This window comes from Dendrobates tinctorius, unplaced genomic scaffold, assembly GCF_039654945.1.
Source record: "Dendrobates tinctorius isolate UK_male_01 unplaced genomic scaffold, ASM3965494v1 ptg000081l, whole genome shotgun sequence".
Classification (NCBI taxonomy): Eukaryota; Metazoa; Chordata; class Amphibia; order Anura; family Dendrobatidae; genus Dendrobates; species Dendrobates tinctorius.
In genome coordinates, this window is record NW_027361749.1 from 8,161,259 (window position 1) to 8,181,656 (window position 20,398).

Consider the following 20,398-nt stretch of genomic DNA (forward strand, 5'->3'; position numbering starts at 1 on the left):
ACAATCACAGTTATTGTTACCCCTTCAGAGGGGTTGGCCAGCTGTTAAAAAATTCTTACAGCTTAATGTGCCAAAATACAGTAAGAATCAATATCCAACGGCCTCTCCATCGCCAATGTTCCTGTGAGCACCTGCTAGACTTTGCATGGAAGTAGTGATGACATCTCAAACTGGCGTCTGATCATAGCTGACCGCAATGATGGCATTAATTGCAGCACAAAACAGCTGCAGGTATTACTAGTGCAGTGCTAGAAGGGTACAGTGGAGGAGCATGGCTCCCATACTAACTAATAAGAACCCCGGATGATTCTCAGCCACTGCCTCACCCAACAGTTAATGGCAGATCAGGCAAGAGACATTGACTGAACAGCCCCTTTCGCTTTTCCACCCTACAACATGGATCCCTGCACTAAATGTACAGGAAGTTGTTCAAACTCCTGAAAATGTCTCCAGGAGAAGGAATATTGGGTGTAGAGGAGAAGTCTACTTTCAAGGCCACATTCAGATGTGTTTAAAATCTAAGAATTCTTTTTCAGACATAAACGCTAAAGCTCTTGTACTGGAGGCCTTTGAACGTTACCGACTGAAATCATGTATAGAGTTTAAGCCCTGGGAGGGAGAACCAAATTACATCTCCGTGTTCAAGGAAAGTGGGTATGAGCAAAGATAAGATTTTATCTGTCATGTCATCATCATTTATATCATTGATCATTCATATACTTTGTTGTGAGACACAGTGAAGATTCTCTACAGAAACTAAAAATCACACTGATCTAGCATCTACCATTCATTTAGTGGATAGGTGACATGAAGGCAAAGAGTGATCATACCGAATATTGATGTGATTGAAATTTTTCTTCTGCTCATTCACTTTTCAATTTGTTAACTGATACGATAAAACTATTAACACTTCCATTTTGAATATAATTTTAACTTTTCAGCATTTTTGACACACCTTTCAGGAAGCGCAGGCTGCAGTCTAACGGTCTAATAGTAAAAATGGAGTTTTATTCGCCCATGTGCAAAAAAGGCAACATTTCGTCTCCTAACTAGCTAAGCCGGTGTCAAGCAATGTCGTGGTGGATAACAGTTACATGAGTTATTTGCATATGAACAGCAAATAAATGATATAATTAGTGATATAAATATAGATATACAGACTTCCTACAATATAAATGCCTATAATAGCATCAATTAGTGATCATTTAATCAATGCCAACAAATAATGAAGAGTAAAAATCCATCAATTTATAGTGGATACTATTAAATGATAATGACCATAACAGTGCCACAGGTGGAGGATAATCATAAGGAAGCATCTCACTAATCAGAGGATGGGAACATAGCTCAAAAGCCTGCTGAATATAATTCAGAGGGACACCTGGAGGATCAGGGGTGGGGGGGCACAGGTATAATACATGGTGTGTGCATGTGCACTTGGGCATCAACCACTGCGGGAGCCATGGTGGAATCAAAATACTTTATGTCTTATGCTGCACGTATCTGGACATGCACATTTAGGCAAAAATAGTCAAATACGGTAGCCCTGATGGAAATTGGAATGCCAAGAAAAAGAAAAGAAGAAAGTTATAGCTCTTATAAGAAAGGGAGGAAGAAATGAAAACACAAACAGAAAAAAATCACCAGGCAGTGAAGGGGTTAAACAATTAGGAATTGTATTTCCCTTTTAATCTGTTTTCTGTTTGTCAGGCTCATACAGGAATAAATGTCCATACAATGATTTTGGTAATAAAGAAGCACCCCCATCCATGTTTTTATCCTCTTAATATATTGCAATCATCATATTATATGGCACTGTGTACTAACAATTGCTCATTTTGCCTTTCTACCCAGTTAATTCTTCTGTTTTCCATTAGGTCTATGACATGTGATATCTGACTAGCTGAGTCCTTCTAAGCTCTGTACAGTATATGTAATGCCCCAAAGTTGTTGTCTATGTGCCTTTAAAATGTAGTTGTCAGCTACCTCATTAGGTTTTCACAATGTTCACATTTCCATTTGCAGAAAATGTACCTCAAGATTCAGCACATAGAAGTGGTTTATACAGTATATGCACAAAGTCATGTATTTATTTTATTCTGCTATCAGGAGATTGTTAAGAGTTAACAAAGCAGCCCTGCTTTCCATATATGGCCATAAGGTCACATGGTTAGACCAAATGACCAGTTCCTGGATTAACACTGTTAGAGATGGAGACATTTTGTGTGCAGTTGTGCATACCCCAACTTTTGAAGAAGGTAAAGAGGGGCAAAGGCTGTGGTGCCACGGCAAATGTCCACCCACACCCTGATCACACCCATTTCACAACTAGTCACACCCATGTCCACGCCCAACCACACCCATTGAGCACTGCTGATCACACTCACTGGTACTGAGGGCACAGTGGCTGGTATTATGGGCACATTGGCTGGTACTGTGGGCACACTGACTGGTACTGAGGAAAAGAAAAAAAACAGAGAGAGAAAGAAAGGAAAGTGAGAGAGAAAGAACAGAGAGAGAAAGAAAGAACAGAGAGAGAAAGAAGAATGAACAGAGAGAGAAAGAAAGAGGGGAAAGAAAGAACAGAGAGAGAAAAAGACAGAAAGAACAGAGAGAGAAAGAAGAAATAACAGAGAGAGAAAGAGGGGAAAGAAAGAAAGAACAGAGAGTGAAAGAAAGAACAGAGAGAGAGGAAAAAAGGGGAAAGAAAGAACAGAGAGAAAGAAAGAGGGGAAAGAAAGAACAGGGAAAAAGAAAGAAGGAGAAAGAAAGAACAGAGAGAGAGAAAGAACAGAGAGAGAAAGAAAGAAAGGAAAGAAAGAAAGAGGGGAAAGAAAGAACAGAGAGGGAGAGCACATAGAAAGAAAGAACAGAGAGAGAAAGAGAAAGGAAGACCAGAGAGAGAAAGAAAGAGGGGAAAGAAAGAACAGAGAGCAAAAGAAAGAGGGGAAAGAAAAAAAAGAACAGAGAGAGAAAGAAAGAGGGGACAGAAAAAAAGAACAGAGGGAGAGCGAAACAAAGAAAGAAAGAAATAGGGGAAAGAAAGAAAGAACAGAGAGAGAAAGAAAGAGGGGAAAGAAAGAACAGAGAGCCAAAGAAAGAACAGAGAGAGAGAAAGAAAGGGGAATGAAAGAAACAACAGAGAGAAAGAGGGGGAAAAAAGAACAGAGAAAAAGAAAGAAAGAGAAATAAAGCAAGAACAGAGAGAGAAAAAAAGAGGAGACTGAAAAAAAGAACAGAGAGCGAAAAAAGAACAGAGAGATAAAGAGGGGAAATAGAGAACAGAGAGAGAAAGAGAATTGAAGAACAGAGAGAGAAAGAAAGAGGGGAAAGAAAGAAAAAACAGAAAGCGAAAGAAAGAACAGAGAGACAGAGAAAGAAAGGGGAAAGAAAGAACATAGAGAAAGAAAGATAGGAAAGAAAAAAAGAAAGAACAGAGAGAGAAAGAAGAGAGAGAAAGAAAGAGGAGACAGAAAGAAAGAGCAGAGAGAGAAAGAAAGAGGAAAAAGAAAGGAATAACATAGAGAGAGAAAGAAAAAAGAAAGAACAGAGAGAGAAGGAAAGAACAGAGAGCGAAAGAAAGAGGGGAAAGAAAGAACAGAGAGAGACAGAGAAAGAACAGAGAGAAAGAAAGTAAAGAAAGAAAGAGAAAGAACTGAGAGAAGGAAAGAAAGAGAAAGAAAGAAAGTAAGAAAGAGGGGAAAGAAATAACAGAGAGAGAAAGAAAGATTAGGGAGAGAAAGAAAGAAGAGAGAGAAAGAAAGAAAGAGCAGAAAAAGAAACAGAGAGACAAAGAAAGAACAGAGAGAGAAAGAAAGATTCTATAAAGATACTATAGCAGCCCGGCTCCCATTGTAATGCCCACCTGAGCCTCCCAATAAAGGACATATCATGATTCGCTCACAAGGCCAGCATCCCCAATTCCAAGGCGATCCTGCTGTCTGTGCTGTCGGAGGAGGACATGGTGATGGATCTGAAGCATTCCCTGAAGTGCCTCCATGGTTCCGTCTCACAATCTCCTCATGAAATTGCCTCATTTCCAGTCAGCTTCCAGCACATCACTTCCGGCGAACTGTCATGTGCGAGTTTTAAAGTGCTCCTCGGGGCTCCGCCATGTACTCCTGTGTTCGTGGGAAAAGTAAGCTCCCGGCCATGACAGCTGGGCAGACTCTCAAATTCGGGACTGTCCCACTGGATCTGGGACGGTTGGGAGGTATGAATGCTCCCCACCATACATATTGCACACGCATGGCTCCGCACACCTCATACACACACAGTTCCGCTGTGTATGCCTCGCACACACTTGGCTCTGCTCTGTACACCCCATACACACACGGCTCCACTCTGTACACCCCATACACACGTGGCTCCGCACCGCACACCCCATGCATGTGCGGCTCTGCTCCACACACCTCGTACACACGCGGCTCCACTCCTTACACCTCGTACACACACAGCTCCGCTCTGTACACCTCATACACACGCGGTTCCGCTCCAAACACCTTGTACACATAAGGCTCTGCTCCGTACACATCACACACACGCGGCTCCGCTCCATACACCTCGCACACATGTGGCTATGCTTCGCACACCTCATACACACCCAGCTCCGCTCCACACACCACGTACACATGTGGTTCCGCTCCATACACCTTGTACACACACTGCTCCATACACCTCGTACACACACGGCTCCACTTCGTACACCTTGTACACACACAGCTCCGCTCCGTACACCTCGTACACACACGGCTCTGCTACATCCACCCTGTAAACCTCTCCTGACCCCACACATAAACTTCACCTCATCCAGTACCATGACAGCCAGCACAGCAAAGTCTGGCATACACGGAGGCCCCTGATCATGTGACCCCTGACTCCTCTCCTCCTGTGACCTCATCACAGGTCCTGTGCGCACAGCCACAGAACAGCCCAGCAATGTCATTGCAGGCTGCGGTGGGTCTCTGGGAGGGTGAGGATGGGGTCGGTGCATGGGGGGGCATGGCGGCTAAGTGCAGTGCAGGAAAAATAGATCCCGTTCAGGAAGTGGGTGGGGAGGTCAAAAACGGGACTGTCCCACGAGAATCGGGACGGTTGGGAGCTATGCAGTTGTGTACCAGTGTGCTGCTCAGAAAAACTGAAGGAACAGGTAGGAACCAGCAGAAGTCCTGTGACAGAGAAACCACAACCTCAGATAGCTGTGAGATAAGGACTGTGCCTATAAGCCGAAGTTGAGCCTCAGGAATCACTGCACCATTCTTATATCTGCATGACTATACTGGAAAGTAACTGTGATTGCTGCATTGGAATTGAATCTCTGTTAAGTAAATCCTCATTTATCTGGATGTATTCGTGCAACAAGTAAAGCTTATCAATAGCCTCTCTGACCTCCCTGTTTTCTGGACTATTTGGAGTGCACCACATTACATCACACTACTAGGCAACATAGGTTAATTAAATGCACCCTGGCATCACAAACTTTGTTTTCTTTTATTTTTGCCCATGTAATAGAAAACATTAAACACCACATGGTTTGTGACCTATAGCACAGAAGTGCATCACGGCATTACATATAGAAACAAGAAGTTTATTTTCTCTGTATGAGTCAAAGTCCATGGCAGAGACAGGAGGAAGCAACTGGGTCAGGAGTTGAAAATGCAGGGAAAAGAGACTTCCTGTTTCTACATAGAGCAGAGAAAGTAGAAGAATTTACTGGGTAGAAAGGCAAAATGAGCAATTGCAAGTACACAGTGCTGTATAATATAATGACTGCAATATATTAGGAGGATAAAAACTGTGATGAGACTGCTTATTTAAAAAGACAAGGCGGAAAGTCCTGATACAATATAACTTCATATTGATACATAGGTTTTAATGTTTTTTGTTTTTTTTTTCAAGAAACTACATTCTTAGTATAGGTTTTTACTTGTTTTCACTAATATTTTATGTATTTTCTTTTCACATAAAAATTAATATAGAGCTAAAAACTTTTGTTTTTATCCTGTAGATGTTGGTCATACATTGGAAACCGTCGAACTGGAAAGCAGCAACTTTCTCTTGGAAACAATTGTGACAGAATTGCTACAATCCAGCACGAATTCCTCCACGCTCTGGGGTTCTGGCATGAGCAGTCACGTAGTGACAGGGACGATTACGTCATTATAATGTGGGACAGGATTCAGAGTCGTAAGATCGCATCTTGTTCATTGAAGTGTCAATGGTTTCTCAGTGTCAGCAATACTGTAACAGTAAATTGCAAAGCTATTCCTCAGATACAGAAAACTACGAGTACAGTTTATGATATACAGTATATTCCCCCATCTTCTTTCCTAAGTCATATTGACAAACTTTCAAGAAAAATAGATATAAGCTGCTAAATGCTTGATAGCTCAAATGGTTCTTCAGTTCAAGGACCCTGTGTACAGAATCCTAAATCTCTGCTTATAAGACCAATGTGAGTTTGACAGCATGTGTCACAGATCTGTTGTCTGACATCCCAGGGCTAGGGACTCCTTAGCTATCCCTAAAGCTAGGGATGACCTAGCTATCCCTGCTTTCCGGATTACTTCTAATGCTAACGATACCGGGTTCACGTACCTTGCTGAGCTCCTACATCAGCATTAAACTGTCCCCTCCCTTGTGGATAAGAATACACAACCCAGACTTACAAGGGAATATGTACGAGGATAACTGGAACTATCAATCATACAAATATGCACTCACAAACAGAGGGGAACACCAACAAGTAAAGGAAAGGAAAAAGAACAAATTGGAGAGGATGAGGAATGCATACAGACACAACACCAATCAACAGTCTTCAAAACAACACTCCTGAACCAGGAAGTATTAACCTAACACTGGCAATTCTGATTGCCAGAGGCGAGTATATATAGCAGAGGGGAGTGGCCAACACAGAACAGCTGAGACTATCAAAGCTGGAAGAATTCAACAGCTCTCAAGCTAAACAGTTTAACCCCTGCACTGCTAACAGAAACCTGCACCATTTAATATGATGGTGAAGTGTTTCTAATCCGTAGAGGACTATGTGAAATCAGACGTTGCGGTTTTCTGATCCTGTACTGTCTGGTAAACCCATGGCAGCATGTCTCATTTCTGACAACAAGAATGAAAGATAGTCTTTTGTTATTTTCTTTGGGCTGGGCTGTTCTGATCTCGTTGCTATACACAGAACTTCTTCTCATCCCCCTTAAAGTAGACTTGAGGACCGTAATGATAATCACAGACATGTGTAAATGAGCCTCAGTGTTGTGATCAGTCATTGATCAGCATATGACCCCCACGATCAGCAAGTGTGGCACATTCTAACTCTACAGTTTCTAGATATCATTTGACCCTTGAGTTGTTATTTATACAATTAATCCTAGCTATTATTATCATTTATTTTTAGAATACCATTGATTCCATGCTGCTGTACATGAGAAGGGTTAGATACAAAATACAAATATAATAATAATAAATAAAATTAATAATAATAATGTCGTTTAATAGGGCTATTAAATGCATAAAGCGTATGATAACATGATACGAGGAACCTGGTTATGGTGAAAATTTTGAATGGGCAACACAGGGATCGTTAGATTAATGTGTTGAGGTGGTAGGCTAGTCTGAAGACATGTGATTTTAGGGCACGCTTAAAACTGTTGGTATTGAAGATTAATCAAATTAACCTGGAAAGTGCATTCCAAAAAATTGGTGCAGCATGTGAAAAGTCTTGGAGATGGGAGTGGGAGGTTCTGATTATTGAGGATGTTAACCTCAGGTCATTAGCAGAACAAAGGGCACGGGTAGGGTGGTAGACTGAGACGAGGAAGGAGATGTAGGGTGGTGCTGAGCCATGGAGTACTTTGTGGATGAGGGTAATAAGTTTGTACTGAATTCTGGAATGGATGGGTAACCAGCGTAATGACTAGCACAAGGTAGAGGTATCGCTGTAATGATTGGTGAGGAATATGATCCTGGCTGCAGCTGCAGCAATCAAGGCAGTTTCGAGATGGGAGAGTTTATATATAATATAATTTACATTGAACAAACTAACAATGACAGACTGATACAGAGGGGAAACACCACCAAACACCTTGTGAGCTTACAGTCTACTGGATAATGGGGCAGGAGACAGTAGGCTTGGGGCGGTTGCAGTGGTGGTGAGTTAGCAGGGTGTTATTGCAAGATGTAGTGAGATGGCAAGGGCGTTATTGCAGGCTGTAAGCTATCTTGAAGAAATGCGTTTTTTAAGTTCCGTCTGAAGGTTCCAAAACTGGCGGATAATCAGACCTGTTGGGGCACAGAATTCCAGAGTATGGGGGATGCTCGGGAGAAGTCTTGCAAGCATTTCGGTGAGGAATGTATAAGTGTAGAGAAGGGAAGAAGGTTTTGAGAAGACCGAACGTTATGTGTTGGAAGATGATGGGAGATTACGGTAGTTTGGAGATATATGGAGGAGACAGATTCTGGTCTTTGTAGTCAATATTAATAGTTTGAACTGGATATGTTGGGGAATTGGGAGCCAATGAAGGGATTTGCAGGTTGGAGAAGGCGAGGAATAGCGATTAGAGAGGTGGATTAGTTATTCAGCAGCTCTATGTTATGCTCCAACTAGAATGCTTCTTTAAGGGCGGGTGATATTGAGTGTAACAGTAGATTTGTTTTTGGTGGTGTTTGATTTTCTGAAAGGACGAATTTCAAACCAAAAATAATAGCTATTAAAGAGGGAACTCTCCCTTCAACCTCTATCGGGTTCCAATATTGACTAACATCGAACTCGACTATTAATTATTAATATCTAGGGATGAGCGAATAGCTTTGGATAACTCCTTATCTGAATTGCTACAGCGCTTACCGAATAGCTGAATTGGGAACCTGGATACCTGGAGCCATCCCAATAATCAGCTGTTTGGTGTCGCGAGCGTGACGTCATCTCAGGTCCTTCGCGCAAAGCATTACTGGGACCGAAAGATGCCGGGAGCGCCGCAGAGCAGATCGGGGGCTGTTGGAAGGTGAGAATAACAATATTTTTTATTTTTTTATTATTTTAACATCCTACCTTTCACATTCCAAGTGATCCTAATCGCTTTGAATGCGCAAGCATTCCGCAAGCGAAAAACGCTTGCAAAAAGCTTGTTTTCTGCGGGAAAAATGCATGCGAATTTGCATGCATTTTACCCGCGGCGGGAGTGCAGAAATGTTGCGGAAATTTCCGCAGCATTTCTGCAACGTGGCTACATAGCCTTAAGACCCACAATTACTCAAAACCAAATTACTCAAACAAGCTTGTAATATCAATAATACCCTTCTACATTTTCAATACTTTGAAATGTGTAATTCTTTGCTTACGTTGTCAATTATTGTAACATTTATCAAATGACCATTGATTTCATTTCCACAGAATCAGCGAGCAATTTCAATAAATATGATGACTCGCGCTCCAGTAACCTAAATGTCCCATATGACTACACATCAGTCATGCACTATAGTAAGACTGCCTTCCAGATCAGCACAGACCCAACCATTGTAACTCGCATAGATGCTTTCAGTGATGTGATTGGACAAAGAATGGATTTCAGTGACTCCGATCTGGAAAAGCTCAATCGGCTATACAACTGCTGTAAGTCTACCCATGTTTGGTTTTCATTCAATATAACATTTTACTTTACATCTATTTAGGTAATAGTATTAACAAGTACCACAATATTCAGCAATGATATGTGACTACTCATTGTGCTCTTGTATTAAGATGATAATTTGATGATTTCTTGTCACCTAAAGATAAGTAAGTCATGAAGCCAGGCTGTCACAAGTGACTTTTGTCATAGCATTTATGATCAGTGAGATACTAATCACTAACCAGGAGATAAGCTAAACAAAGTAATAGAAATATCCTGGCTAACTATGGTATGTCCCCTAACGGCTTTTGCAAAACAAAAAAAAATCCTGTGCAAAAAAGCATGTAATGTGAAGCAAATTAAAGGGAACTTGTCATGTTAAAAAAAAAAAAAAACCTGAAGATATCAGGTTAATCTGCAGGCTAATAGTGTTCTGAAACTGCTTGGGACCACACTGAAAGCCCCGCTGCCAGGAGGAAATGAACATTATTCCACCTGGGAGGCTTGGATTTTTAGTCATAGTGGTGGCACCAGAGCAGTTTCAGTCACCGCTCACTGTACAGTGAGCAGCAGCAGTAACCGCACATTCGGATCTGACTGACAGCCAGTCCTAGTGCTGAGTATGTAAAATGGCTCACATAGTTTCTTAATTTACAGGATTTTACACTTGTTGGGTGAGTGGTTGACTGTAGTCATTAGGAAGGATTTAACATGCTTTAGGCCGGTTTCACATTAGCGCTTTTTCAGCGCGCGCACGGCCGGGGGTAGCTCCGCCCCCGAGCCGGCTCTCTGCCCGGCGTGCCCGCCCCTTGCTTGTAGCGCCGCCTACTAGCGGACAGCGGCGCCTGCGATGATGTACATATCATACAGTGGTGTGAAAAAGTGTTTGCCCCCTTCCTGATTTCCTATTCATTTGCATTGTTTGCAACACTTAAATGTTTCAGATCACTAAATCAATTTAAATATTATACAAAGATAACACAAGTTTTCTTAAGGGGAAAAAAAATCCAAACGTACATGGCCCTGTGTGGAAAAAAGTTATTGCTCCCAAACCTAATATCTGGTTGGGCCATCTGTTATGAATGTCACCGAAGGAGGAAAAAACAAAAATACAAGCTAAGTCCAGAAAACCGGAGAGGTTGGTAGCTATCGGATTGCAGACCCCTGATCCTATCCACAACAACTAACAGTAGCCGTGGGGGGTTCCTATGATGCCCTAGACCCCTCGATCACAGCCGGAGAACTAAATAGGCCTAAAGAAAGAAAGGGGAAATCTGAACTGCCCCAGAGCAGACTCCAAAGCAATAGGCAGCCCCCAACATATAATGACGGTGAAGCAAGATGAAAACACTAACACAGATAGAAAGATAGGTTGAGCAAACGATGGGGCCCAAGCTAACTAAAAAGGACAGGATAGAAAAGCTGCTGTCTGCAATCCGTAAAAAACCCTACCAAAAAATGTCCCAACCGTCTGATAGGAAAAACAGGCCCTGAAGTCGCTAGGACTTCAAAATGACTATATCAGCACTCAGGTAAATTCTGAAGACAGAGCAAAGAGACAAACTGATCAGAGACAAAAATGGAACTCAGCACACCCCCGACCGGGGATGGCTGAACTCCAAAAAACAAAGTAAACAAAACAAAACTAATAAGTTCAATAGCAGAGCAAAAACTTATCTTTGGGAAGCAGGAATCAGACTGGTCTCCAAGAATCCAGCAGAGAAATCACCAGCGACTCAGAAGGGCGTCGGCTGCCTTATATCCAGTCAGCAGTTCCTGTTACCCAGTCATCATCTACCAGATCAGGTGTTTGGTAATCAGCCTCACTACCTTCTTTCACCAGAAGAGGGAGTTCATCAGACATCGACGGTGAAGGGGAAAATGAACTCACAACAGCCATCCTTAGCAGCAACAACTGGCAATGTGTCTTTACAACGCTTTGGAGGAATTTTGGCCCACTCATCTTTGCAGAATTGTTGCAATTCAGCCACCTTTAAGCGTTTCCGAGCATGAGCCACCTTTTTAAGATCATGCCACAACCTCTCAATCAGCTTAAGGTCACAAAATTGACTAGGTAACTCCATAGTCTTAATTTTGTTTTCCTTAAGCCACTTAGAGGTGGACTTGCTGGTGTGTTTTGGATCATTGTCCTGCTGCATAACCCAAATGCGCTTCAGCTTAAGGTCATGAACAGCTGGCCAGACATTCTCCTTCAGGATTTTTTGGTAGACAGTAGAATTTGCGATTCCATTTGCCACAGCAAAGTCTTCCATGTCCAGGAGCAGCAAAACAGCCCCAGACCATCACACTACCACCACCATATTTTACTATTAGTATGATGTTCCTTTTCTGAAATGCTGTTTTTCCTCTACACCAGATGTAGTGGGACATACAGTACATCTTCCAAAAAGTTCAACTTTTGTCTCGTCACTTCACAGAGTATTCTCCCAAAAGTCTTGGGGGTCATCAAGATATTTTCTGACAAAACTGAGATGAGCCTTTATGTTCTAATTTCTCAGCAGTGGTTTTTGTCTTGGAACTCTGCCATGCAGGCCATTTTTGCCCAGTCTGACCTTAACGAACGCAAGTGAGGCCTGCAGTTCTTTGGATGCTGTTGTGAGGTCTTTCACCACTGTTCCATGTTTTCGCCGTTTGTGGATGATGGCTTTCACTGTGGTTCTCTGGAGTCCCAAAGTTTTAGAAATGGTTTTATAAACTTTTCCAGATTGATACATCTGAATTACTTTGTTTCTCATTTGTTCCAGTATTTCTTTGGATCTCAGCATAATGTCTAGCTTCTGAGGACATTTTTGTCTAGCACAGTTTGTCAGGCAGGTCCTATTTACCGTAAGTGATTTCTTGATTAACAACAGGTGTGGCATTAATCAGGCCTGCGTGTGGCTAGAGAAAATGAACGCAGCTTCCCAAAGATGTGATAAACCACACTTAATTTATGTTTTAAGGGGGGAAGGGGCAATAACTTTTTTACACAGGGCCCTGTAGGTTTGGATTTCTTTTTCCCTTAATAATAAAGACCTTCATTTAAAAACTGCATTTTGTGATTACTTGTGTTATCTTTGTCTAGTATTTAAATTTTTGTGGTGATCTGAAACAAGTGTTATGAACATGCAAAATAATATAAAATCAGAAAGGGGGCATACATTTTTTCATACCACTGTATTTTGTGCTCATTGAAATGACAACGTCTATATCATAATTGCAGCTGTGTGCTAAACAATTTATTAACTGTGTGGGGTTAACACATGCTCGCATCTTCTGCCTGACATGACCGTGCACTGCCTTTATTAAACCTTTCCTGTTTCCTCTGTAGCTACATTCATCACTTTCTTGGACACGTGTGATTTTGAGTACAATAACATCTGTGGAATGATCCAAGGTACAGAAGATAATGATGATTGGCAGCACGTTCTTCAGATGCCTAATGGACCAAGCTCTGATCACACTAACCTGGGGGATTGCCGAGGTAGGCAGCTTCTTATCTCCTATCATTATTCATTGCTGCCATATTTGACTTTATGGCTCACTTCGTGATATGAACTCAATACTCTTGCTATAAGTGCATAATTTACACAATACATATACACATGTGTCATAAGATATTGCCAATAAGTTTATCTTCACATAAAAAAAAATCTAGGTTGAGAGGAGTGGGAAGGGGGGAGGGTTGGAGCCGATCTTGCTGGAAGAATGTTGAGGATTGTGGCAGTCAGAATTCAGCCAATGTCAAAGAAGCGCCGAGTAGTTTCCGGCACAATCAACCAGATATCAGATAAAATTTTCTTTATTGAAGCAGGATAAAAATGTTTAAGAAGAGAAACCTCAGAGCGTGATGCGTTTCTGGCGTACAAAGACACCCTTAATCATCTATATATCTAGAGCTACCAAATTATAGATATGCCACCAATGTATTATACCAAGCAGGAAGAAAGGTGATGAATGTATTGCTAAAGTGAATTTATGGGACTAATCATCAATTACAGTGGGTATGGAAAGTATTCAGACCCCTTTAGGGTATGTGCACACGTTGCAGATTTGCCTGCAGAATTTTCTGCACAGAATCTGCACCTCTTGGCAGAAAATGCAGGTAAAAATCTGTGCATTTTTTATACGGATTTTCATGCGCTTTTTCTCATGCAGATTGTGTTCGTTTTTGTAAATTAAATAAAGTTATGTTATTTAACAAAAAAAAGATTTGTGATGTCATTTCTGGTCCAACCGCCTCTTTTACATTTGTCTAACTCACTCCAATAAACACGCAGATAGCAAAATAGACAGATAGATAGATAGATAGATATGGGATAGATAGATAGATCTATAGATAATATCTATAGATATATCTATAGATCTGTCCATCTATCTCATTCCTTCTATCTATCTATCTATCTATCTCATTCCTTCTATCTATCTATCTAATTGGGTCGCCCTCCCAGGGCTGTGGGGTACTCGGTACCGGGCCGGTGTCAGTGGGATGTGTCACAGCAGCAGTGACCCGGTCCGTGGCCCTGGGCGCCCAAGGAATGGGGAATTGTAATGGTGTAATGGAATAGTTTGTGATGCCACTTGTGGTGTTCGGCAAGGGAGATGTTAAGCCGATGCTGCAGACTGATCCGCTGGGACTGATGGTATGGTGCAGCAAAGATGTAGTAGCTCCCCACAGGTGAAGCTATAGTCCCAGGGCAGTGTAGATGTGGTTGGCACGGTGATGTAGCAGTGCCGTAAGGGTAGGAAGCAGACAAGACACAGCGGGATGCAATTTCTGTACCTTTACTTGATAACTGCAGTCCAGGGTCCTGATTACAGATGGTAACGGAGCAGGCTAGCCTGGAAGCAATTCAGGGATTCTCTCTCACAGACGGACCGTGCAGTCCCCTTCCTAGTGCCTTGTGGTGTGAAGTACTCCAGTACGTAGTTACTCTGAAGTTCCTCCTGTCAGATGTTCCCAAGAACTTACTTGCACGGCAGACAGCTGTAGCCTCTCTCGGGGACTCCTCTCACTCTGAGTCCTGGCTCTCTATCCAAGCTGCTGTTGTGCCTCAAGTCTTAGATGGAAGTAGGGCATTTACAGCCTCCTACTCCTCTGGTATCTGCTGTAGGACCTTTAGTATCCGTACAGCCGTGGAGACCAGTCTCCAGTTCGTGCGCTCTCAAGCTGAGGGAGCTCTCCTTCCTAGCTCAACCTCCAGCATCCTTCTACACGTCTACACACTTCACCCTCCGCAGACTAACTAACTCCTCCTTCCTCCTGGCCCTCAGAGAGCACTCCTCACCTTAATCCAGGTTCAGAGTTCCCCCTGCTGGCCTGGAGTGGAACTGTGTTGCATGTATGGATTGACTGCAAGAGAGACCCATCATTGCCTGCAAGCCTGGCATTACCCTCCCCTGGAGGAAGGCAAAGCCACTGTGGCGGCCATACTCCTGGGGGGGCCACATATCTATCTATCTATCTAATTCCTTCTATCTATCTATCTATCTATCTCATTCTATCTATCTATCTATCCCATATCTATCTATCTATAGATAAATAGTTAGATAGATAGATAGATAGATAGATAGATAGATATGGGATAGATAGATAAACTTTTAAAAAATTTAAAAAACAAACCAACAGTATACTCCTTGATCCGACTTAGTCCCTCTTTAATAACGAGTGTCCCATGTAGATCTCCCCTATAGAGCGGTCACATCAGCAGATGTGACCGCTCTATAGGCCTCCGATGACACACTGACCGGAGATAACCCTTCCGCAGTTTATCATCGGAGTTAAGCCTCTCGCTTTATGGCACTACAGCGTGTGAAAATTCTGACGCTGTGGTGCCGCAAAGTGACAGGATCAACTCCGGTGACCTGTCAGCAGCAGAGTGATACTATGCGGAGGATTATCACCGGAGCCCCTGGAGAGCGGTCGCATCTGTTGATGTGACAGCTCTCCACAGGTTATCGTCGTGGGACAATCGTTATTATATGGACTACATTGGACACAGGGAGTATATTGTTTTATTTTTTTTTCAGGTTAGTGAGGGCTTCGGGGATTAGAAGTATATGATAAGTATAAACTATATATGTGTACATGTGGGTTTTTTTTACATTCAACACATTAGCCGGATTATGGGACTACTACTTTCCCATCATTGGCTAATGGTGTCACTGTAGCAGGCATAGCCAGATGGGACTAGTAGTCCCATTGGACGATGCCTGCCTACACACACACAGACACACATCCCCGCAGACCCACACACATACACAGATTCACACAGACACCCGCACACACTACACACAGACACGCACATAGCTCCCCACACACTTCCCTCCTCCCAATCTGCAGCGTTTCTAGCACCCACATCCGCAGCAAATCCGCAGATTTTTTTTACACCTGCGTTGCTCCAGATGTGCCTGACTCAATGCAAGTCAATGGGTGCAGAAACGCTGCAGATCTGCACAAAGAATTGACATGCTGCGGAAATAAAACGCTGCAAATCCGCATGTTTTTTTCCACAGCATGTGCACAACAAAGCTCCATTTCCCATAGATTAACATTGGCTGTTCACTACACTGCAGATTTGATGCAAATCCGCGCGTCCAAAAACGTTGCGGATCCGCATCTAAATCCGCAATGTGTGCACATACGCTTAAATTTTTCACTCTTTGTTTCATTGCAGCCATTTGGTAAATTCAAAAAAGTTCATTTTTTTCTCATTTATGTACACTCTGCACCCCATCTTGACTGGAAAAAAAAAACAGAATGTAGAAATTTTTGTAAATGTATTAAAAATGAAAAACTGAAATATCACATGGTCATAAGTATTCAGACCCTTTGCTCAGACACTCATATTTAAGTCACATGCTGTCCATTATCTTGTGATCCTCCTTGAGATGGTTCTGCTCCTTCATTGGAGTCCAGCTGTGTTTAATTAAACTGATAGGACTAGATTTGTAAAGGCGCACACCTGTCTAGATAAGACCTCACAGCTCACAGTGCATGTCAGACCAAATGAGAATCATGAGGTCAAAGGAACTGGCCAAGGAGCTCAGAGACAGAATTGTGGCAAGGCACAGATCTGGCCAAGGTTACAAAAGAATTTCTGCAGTACTCAAGGTTCCTAAGAACACAGTGGCCTCCATAATCTTGGCCTTTTTTCAGAGAATATGAATGATAGCACCAAAACATTTTCTCCACTCATGGTTAGTGGTTGGAAGCCATTTATTGTCAAACTGCTGTGTTTTCTCTTTTTAAACCATAATGACAGCCAAAAACATCCAAATGACCCTAATGATATGTCAGTTTCTGGGTAAAGGATCAAATAGGGAGCTTTGGATAAAAGTTGTTTTTGTTTTCAAACCAGATTTTCCCTATTTTATTCTGCTCAAATAGTTAATTTTTTCATTCTTTTCACTGTTTTTGCTACAGATGTTGGTTATTTTATGCATTTTGATACAAGAACATTGACTAATGGTGGTAAAGCATTGCTGGAAAGTAGACTTTTTTACCCCAAACGAGATTTTCAGTGCTTGGAATTCTTTTATTATCACAATGGGCATGAAAGTGACCAACTCAATGTCTGGATCCGGGAGTATACAGAAGCCTCACCAAATGGCACACTGAAATTCGTCACCACTGTCGAAGGTTAGTGCCTTGTAAAACTACTTTTCCACTTGTGTTAAAAAGAAAACTAATTACAAGATTTGTAAGAAAATAAAAATTATATTGATAAAGAAAACAAATTACATTGAAAAAAATTTGAACCATATGGTAACCCAAATTTCGCTTTTGGAACTGTGAATACTATAACTAATGTATATCCTCGATGTAAGCAACTATATATATACTAGGTGGTTGCCCGATTCTAATGCATCGGGTAATGTAGAATATGGCCAATCCGCATGCGTTTTCCGGTGATCTCCCAACGGTAGCGGGGGCGTGCGTCCTTCTAAATGATGACTGCGCCTGCGCACAGCGACGCTGGATTTCGGTTACAGACAGACAGAATAGGACGATTTATATATAGATGCTATTGACCATCATTATAATAAAGTACATATATCATGCAAGTTATTTTGGGCTTCCCTTGTATTAGAAACTGTATCCAACTACGCAATTGCGGGGTGTCAACGGGTTGCTATGGCAGCCAGGGGTTTGCTCAAGTCCGTGCGCTCCATTGAAACCAAGCTTATGGCTAGGCTTTAACCCCTTAACTCCCGTAGCTTTGATTTTTTTTTTTTTCGTTTTTCGCTCCCCTTCTTTCCAGAGCCATAACTTTTTTATTTTTCCGTCAATATGGCTATGTGAGGGCTTATTTTTTGCAGGACGAGTTGTACTTTTGAACAACACCATTGGTTTTACCATGTAGTGTACTCGAAAACAGGAAAAAAATTCCAAGTGCGGTGAAATTGCAAAAAAAGTGCAATCCCACACTTGTTTTTTGTTTGGCTTTTTTGCTAGGCTTACTAAATGCTAAAACTGACCTGCCATTATGATTCTCCAGGTCATTGCGAGTTCATAGACACTAAATATGTCCAGGTTCTCTTTTATGTAAGTGGTGAAAAAAATTCCAAAGTTTGCTAAAAAAAAAAAAATTGCTCCATCTTCCGAGACCCGTAGCATCTCCATTTTTCATGATCTCGGGTCGGGTGAGGGTTTATATTTTGCATGCTGAGCTGACGTTTTTAATGGTACCACTTTTTTTTGCGGATACGTTCTCTTGATCGCCATTATTGCATTTTAATGCAATGTCACGGCGACCAAAAAAAGTAATTCTGGCGTTTTGATTTTTATTCTCGCTAGGCCGTTAAGCGATCAAGTTAATCCCTTTTTTTATTGATAGATCGGGCGATTCTGAATGCGGCGATACTGAATGTGTGTAGGTTTGATTTTTTTATTGTTTTAATTTGATAGGGGCGAAAAGGGTGATTTAAACTTTTATTATTTTTATCTTTAAACACTTTTTTTTTTCACTTTTGGCATGCTTCAATAGCCTCTATAAGAGGCCTAGAAGCATGCCATACTAGATCGGCTCTGCTACATATAGGCGATGCTCAGATCGTCTATATGTACCAGATTGAGCACCGACCACAGAGTGGCATTCATAGCAATCTGCCATCAACAACCATAGAGGTCTCTATGAGACCTCTGGTTGTCATGGCAATGCATCGCTGACCCCCGATCACGTGACGGGGGTTGGCGATGCGCTCATTTCCGGCCGGGCGCCGGAAGTACTAGTTAAATGCCCTCTGTCAGCATTTGACAGCGGGATTTAACTAGTTAGAAGGCGCGGGCAGTTTGCGATTCCACCGGCGCCTATGGCGCGCACATGTCAACAGCCCACCTCAAAGCAGGGGATACTTACCACTGACGTACTATTGCATCAGCCTTAAGTAAAGCGTTAAAGGAGGCTGTGATTTGTGCTATATGCAGAAACACTCCTGGCTTTAGCTTATTTCCTTAATGCTCTTTTATGTACAGTTAAAACCAGAAGTTCACATACACTATATAAAAAGACACATCTGCATGTTTTTCTCAATATCTGACTTGAAATCATAATAAACCTTTCCTGTTTTAGATCAATTAGGATTACCATAATTAGTAATATTTGCCAAATGCCAGAATAATGAGAGAGAGAGGATGTTTTAAGGCATTTGTATTACTTACTGCAAAATCAAAAGTTTACATACACTAAGATTACTATGCCTTTAAACAATTCTGGACTGCCCGTAAGATGATGTTGTAGGGAAGTGGACTGACCTATGGACCTGTCTGAAGAGGAACAGTGAATGTAAAATGTGCAGTAAACATACTTGAAGTGAATTTGTATGTACACGTGGGAAGACAGCTAGAAATAGTGACAGATGGTGAAGTACTTGGTTTTGGTCACTAGGGGGAGACAAAGAACAGCAGGAAAAGGAGACAGTGCAGTACTAAGATTTGGCCTCAAGCTGGAGATAGAGCAGTGAGGAAAGGGCATAACAGCAGCTTAAGGCTAGGAAACCGCATAGTCATGGTGGGCGGAGTTACAGGAACTCTAGAGGGGAATTCCCAGGGAGGGGAATAAAAAGAGAGAGAGAGTTCCAGAAGGAAGCCAGTCCAGGGGGAGGAGCTAAGCAGAGGAAGAGACTAAAGGAGGAAAATATGGAAAGAGGAAGAGCTACAGAGGAGACTGGAAGGAGAGACGGTCAGGGGGATGGCCCTGACAGGATAGCCACAGGACAGAGGAAGCCCTGGGGTACCAGACGGACGGACTCGGACAGGCAAAGCACTGTGGTGGTAGGCCTAGGGCAGTCACAGCGATAGAACCGCGAGGGACGTCACTACAAAGAATAGAAGGAAGGTGAAAGGTACCCGGGCCTGTGTGTACGGAGGCTGTCGTGTTGCTGTGGTCATCGAGAGGATGACCAATAAAGAAGACCTGTTGAACGTACATCGGTTTCTGTCTCCAGTCTGTTCGCGGTACAAAAGGGACCACCCCCCAGTCGGCGTGCGTACCTACAATATCATGTGTTTGGAAGCTTCTGATAGCTTTTTTGGAAACATCTGAGTTAACTAGAGACACACATGTGGATGTATTTTAATGCACACCTGAAACACACTGCTTCTTTGTGTAGCATCATGGGAAAGTCTAAAGAAATCAGCGAAGATATCAGGAAGAGAATTGTGGACTTGCACACGTCTGGCTCATTCTTGGGTACAATTTCAAGACACCTGAAGGTGCCTCGTTCATCTGTACAAACAATTATAACCAAGAACAAACATAATGGGAATGTCCAGC

General features: G+C 42.2%; 1 protein-coding gene across 1 annotated transcript in view; it reads left to right on the forward strand.

Annotated features, from left to right (window-relative positions):
- LOC141096870 (meprin A subunit beta-like) overlaps window positions 1-20,398 on the forward strand; it is an 89,894-nt gene that overhangs the window by 30,800 nt on the left and 38,696 nt on the right. Inside the window, exons 6-10 of the mRNA XM_073583730.1 lie at window positions 537-654; window positions 6,008-6,186; window positions 9,404-9,622; window positions 12,952-13,104; window positions 17,047-17,262. Of these exons, the coding sequence (XP_073439831.1) occupies window positions 537-654; window positions 6,008-6,186; window positions 9,404-9,622; window positions 12,952-13,104; window positions 17,047-17,262 (885 nt within the window). The remainder of the gene's footprint in view (window positions 1-536; window positions 655-6,007; window positions 6,187-9,403; window positions 9,623-12,951; window positions 13,105-17,046; window positions 17,263-20,398) is intronic.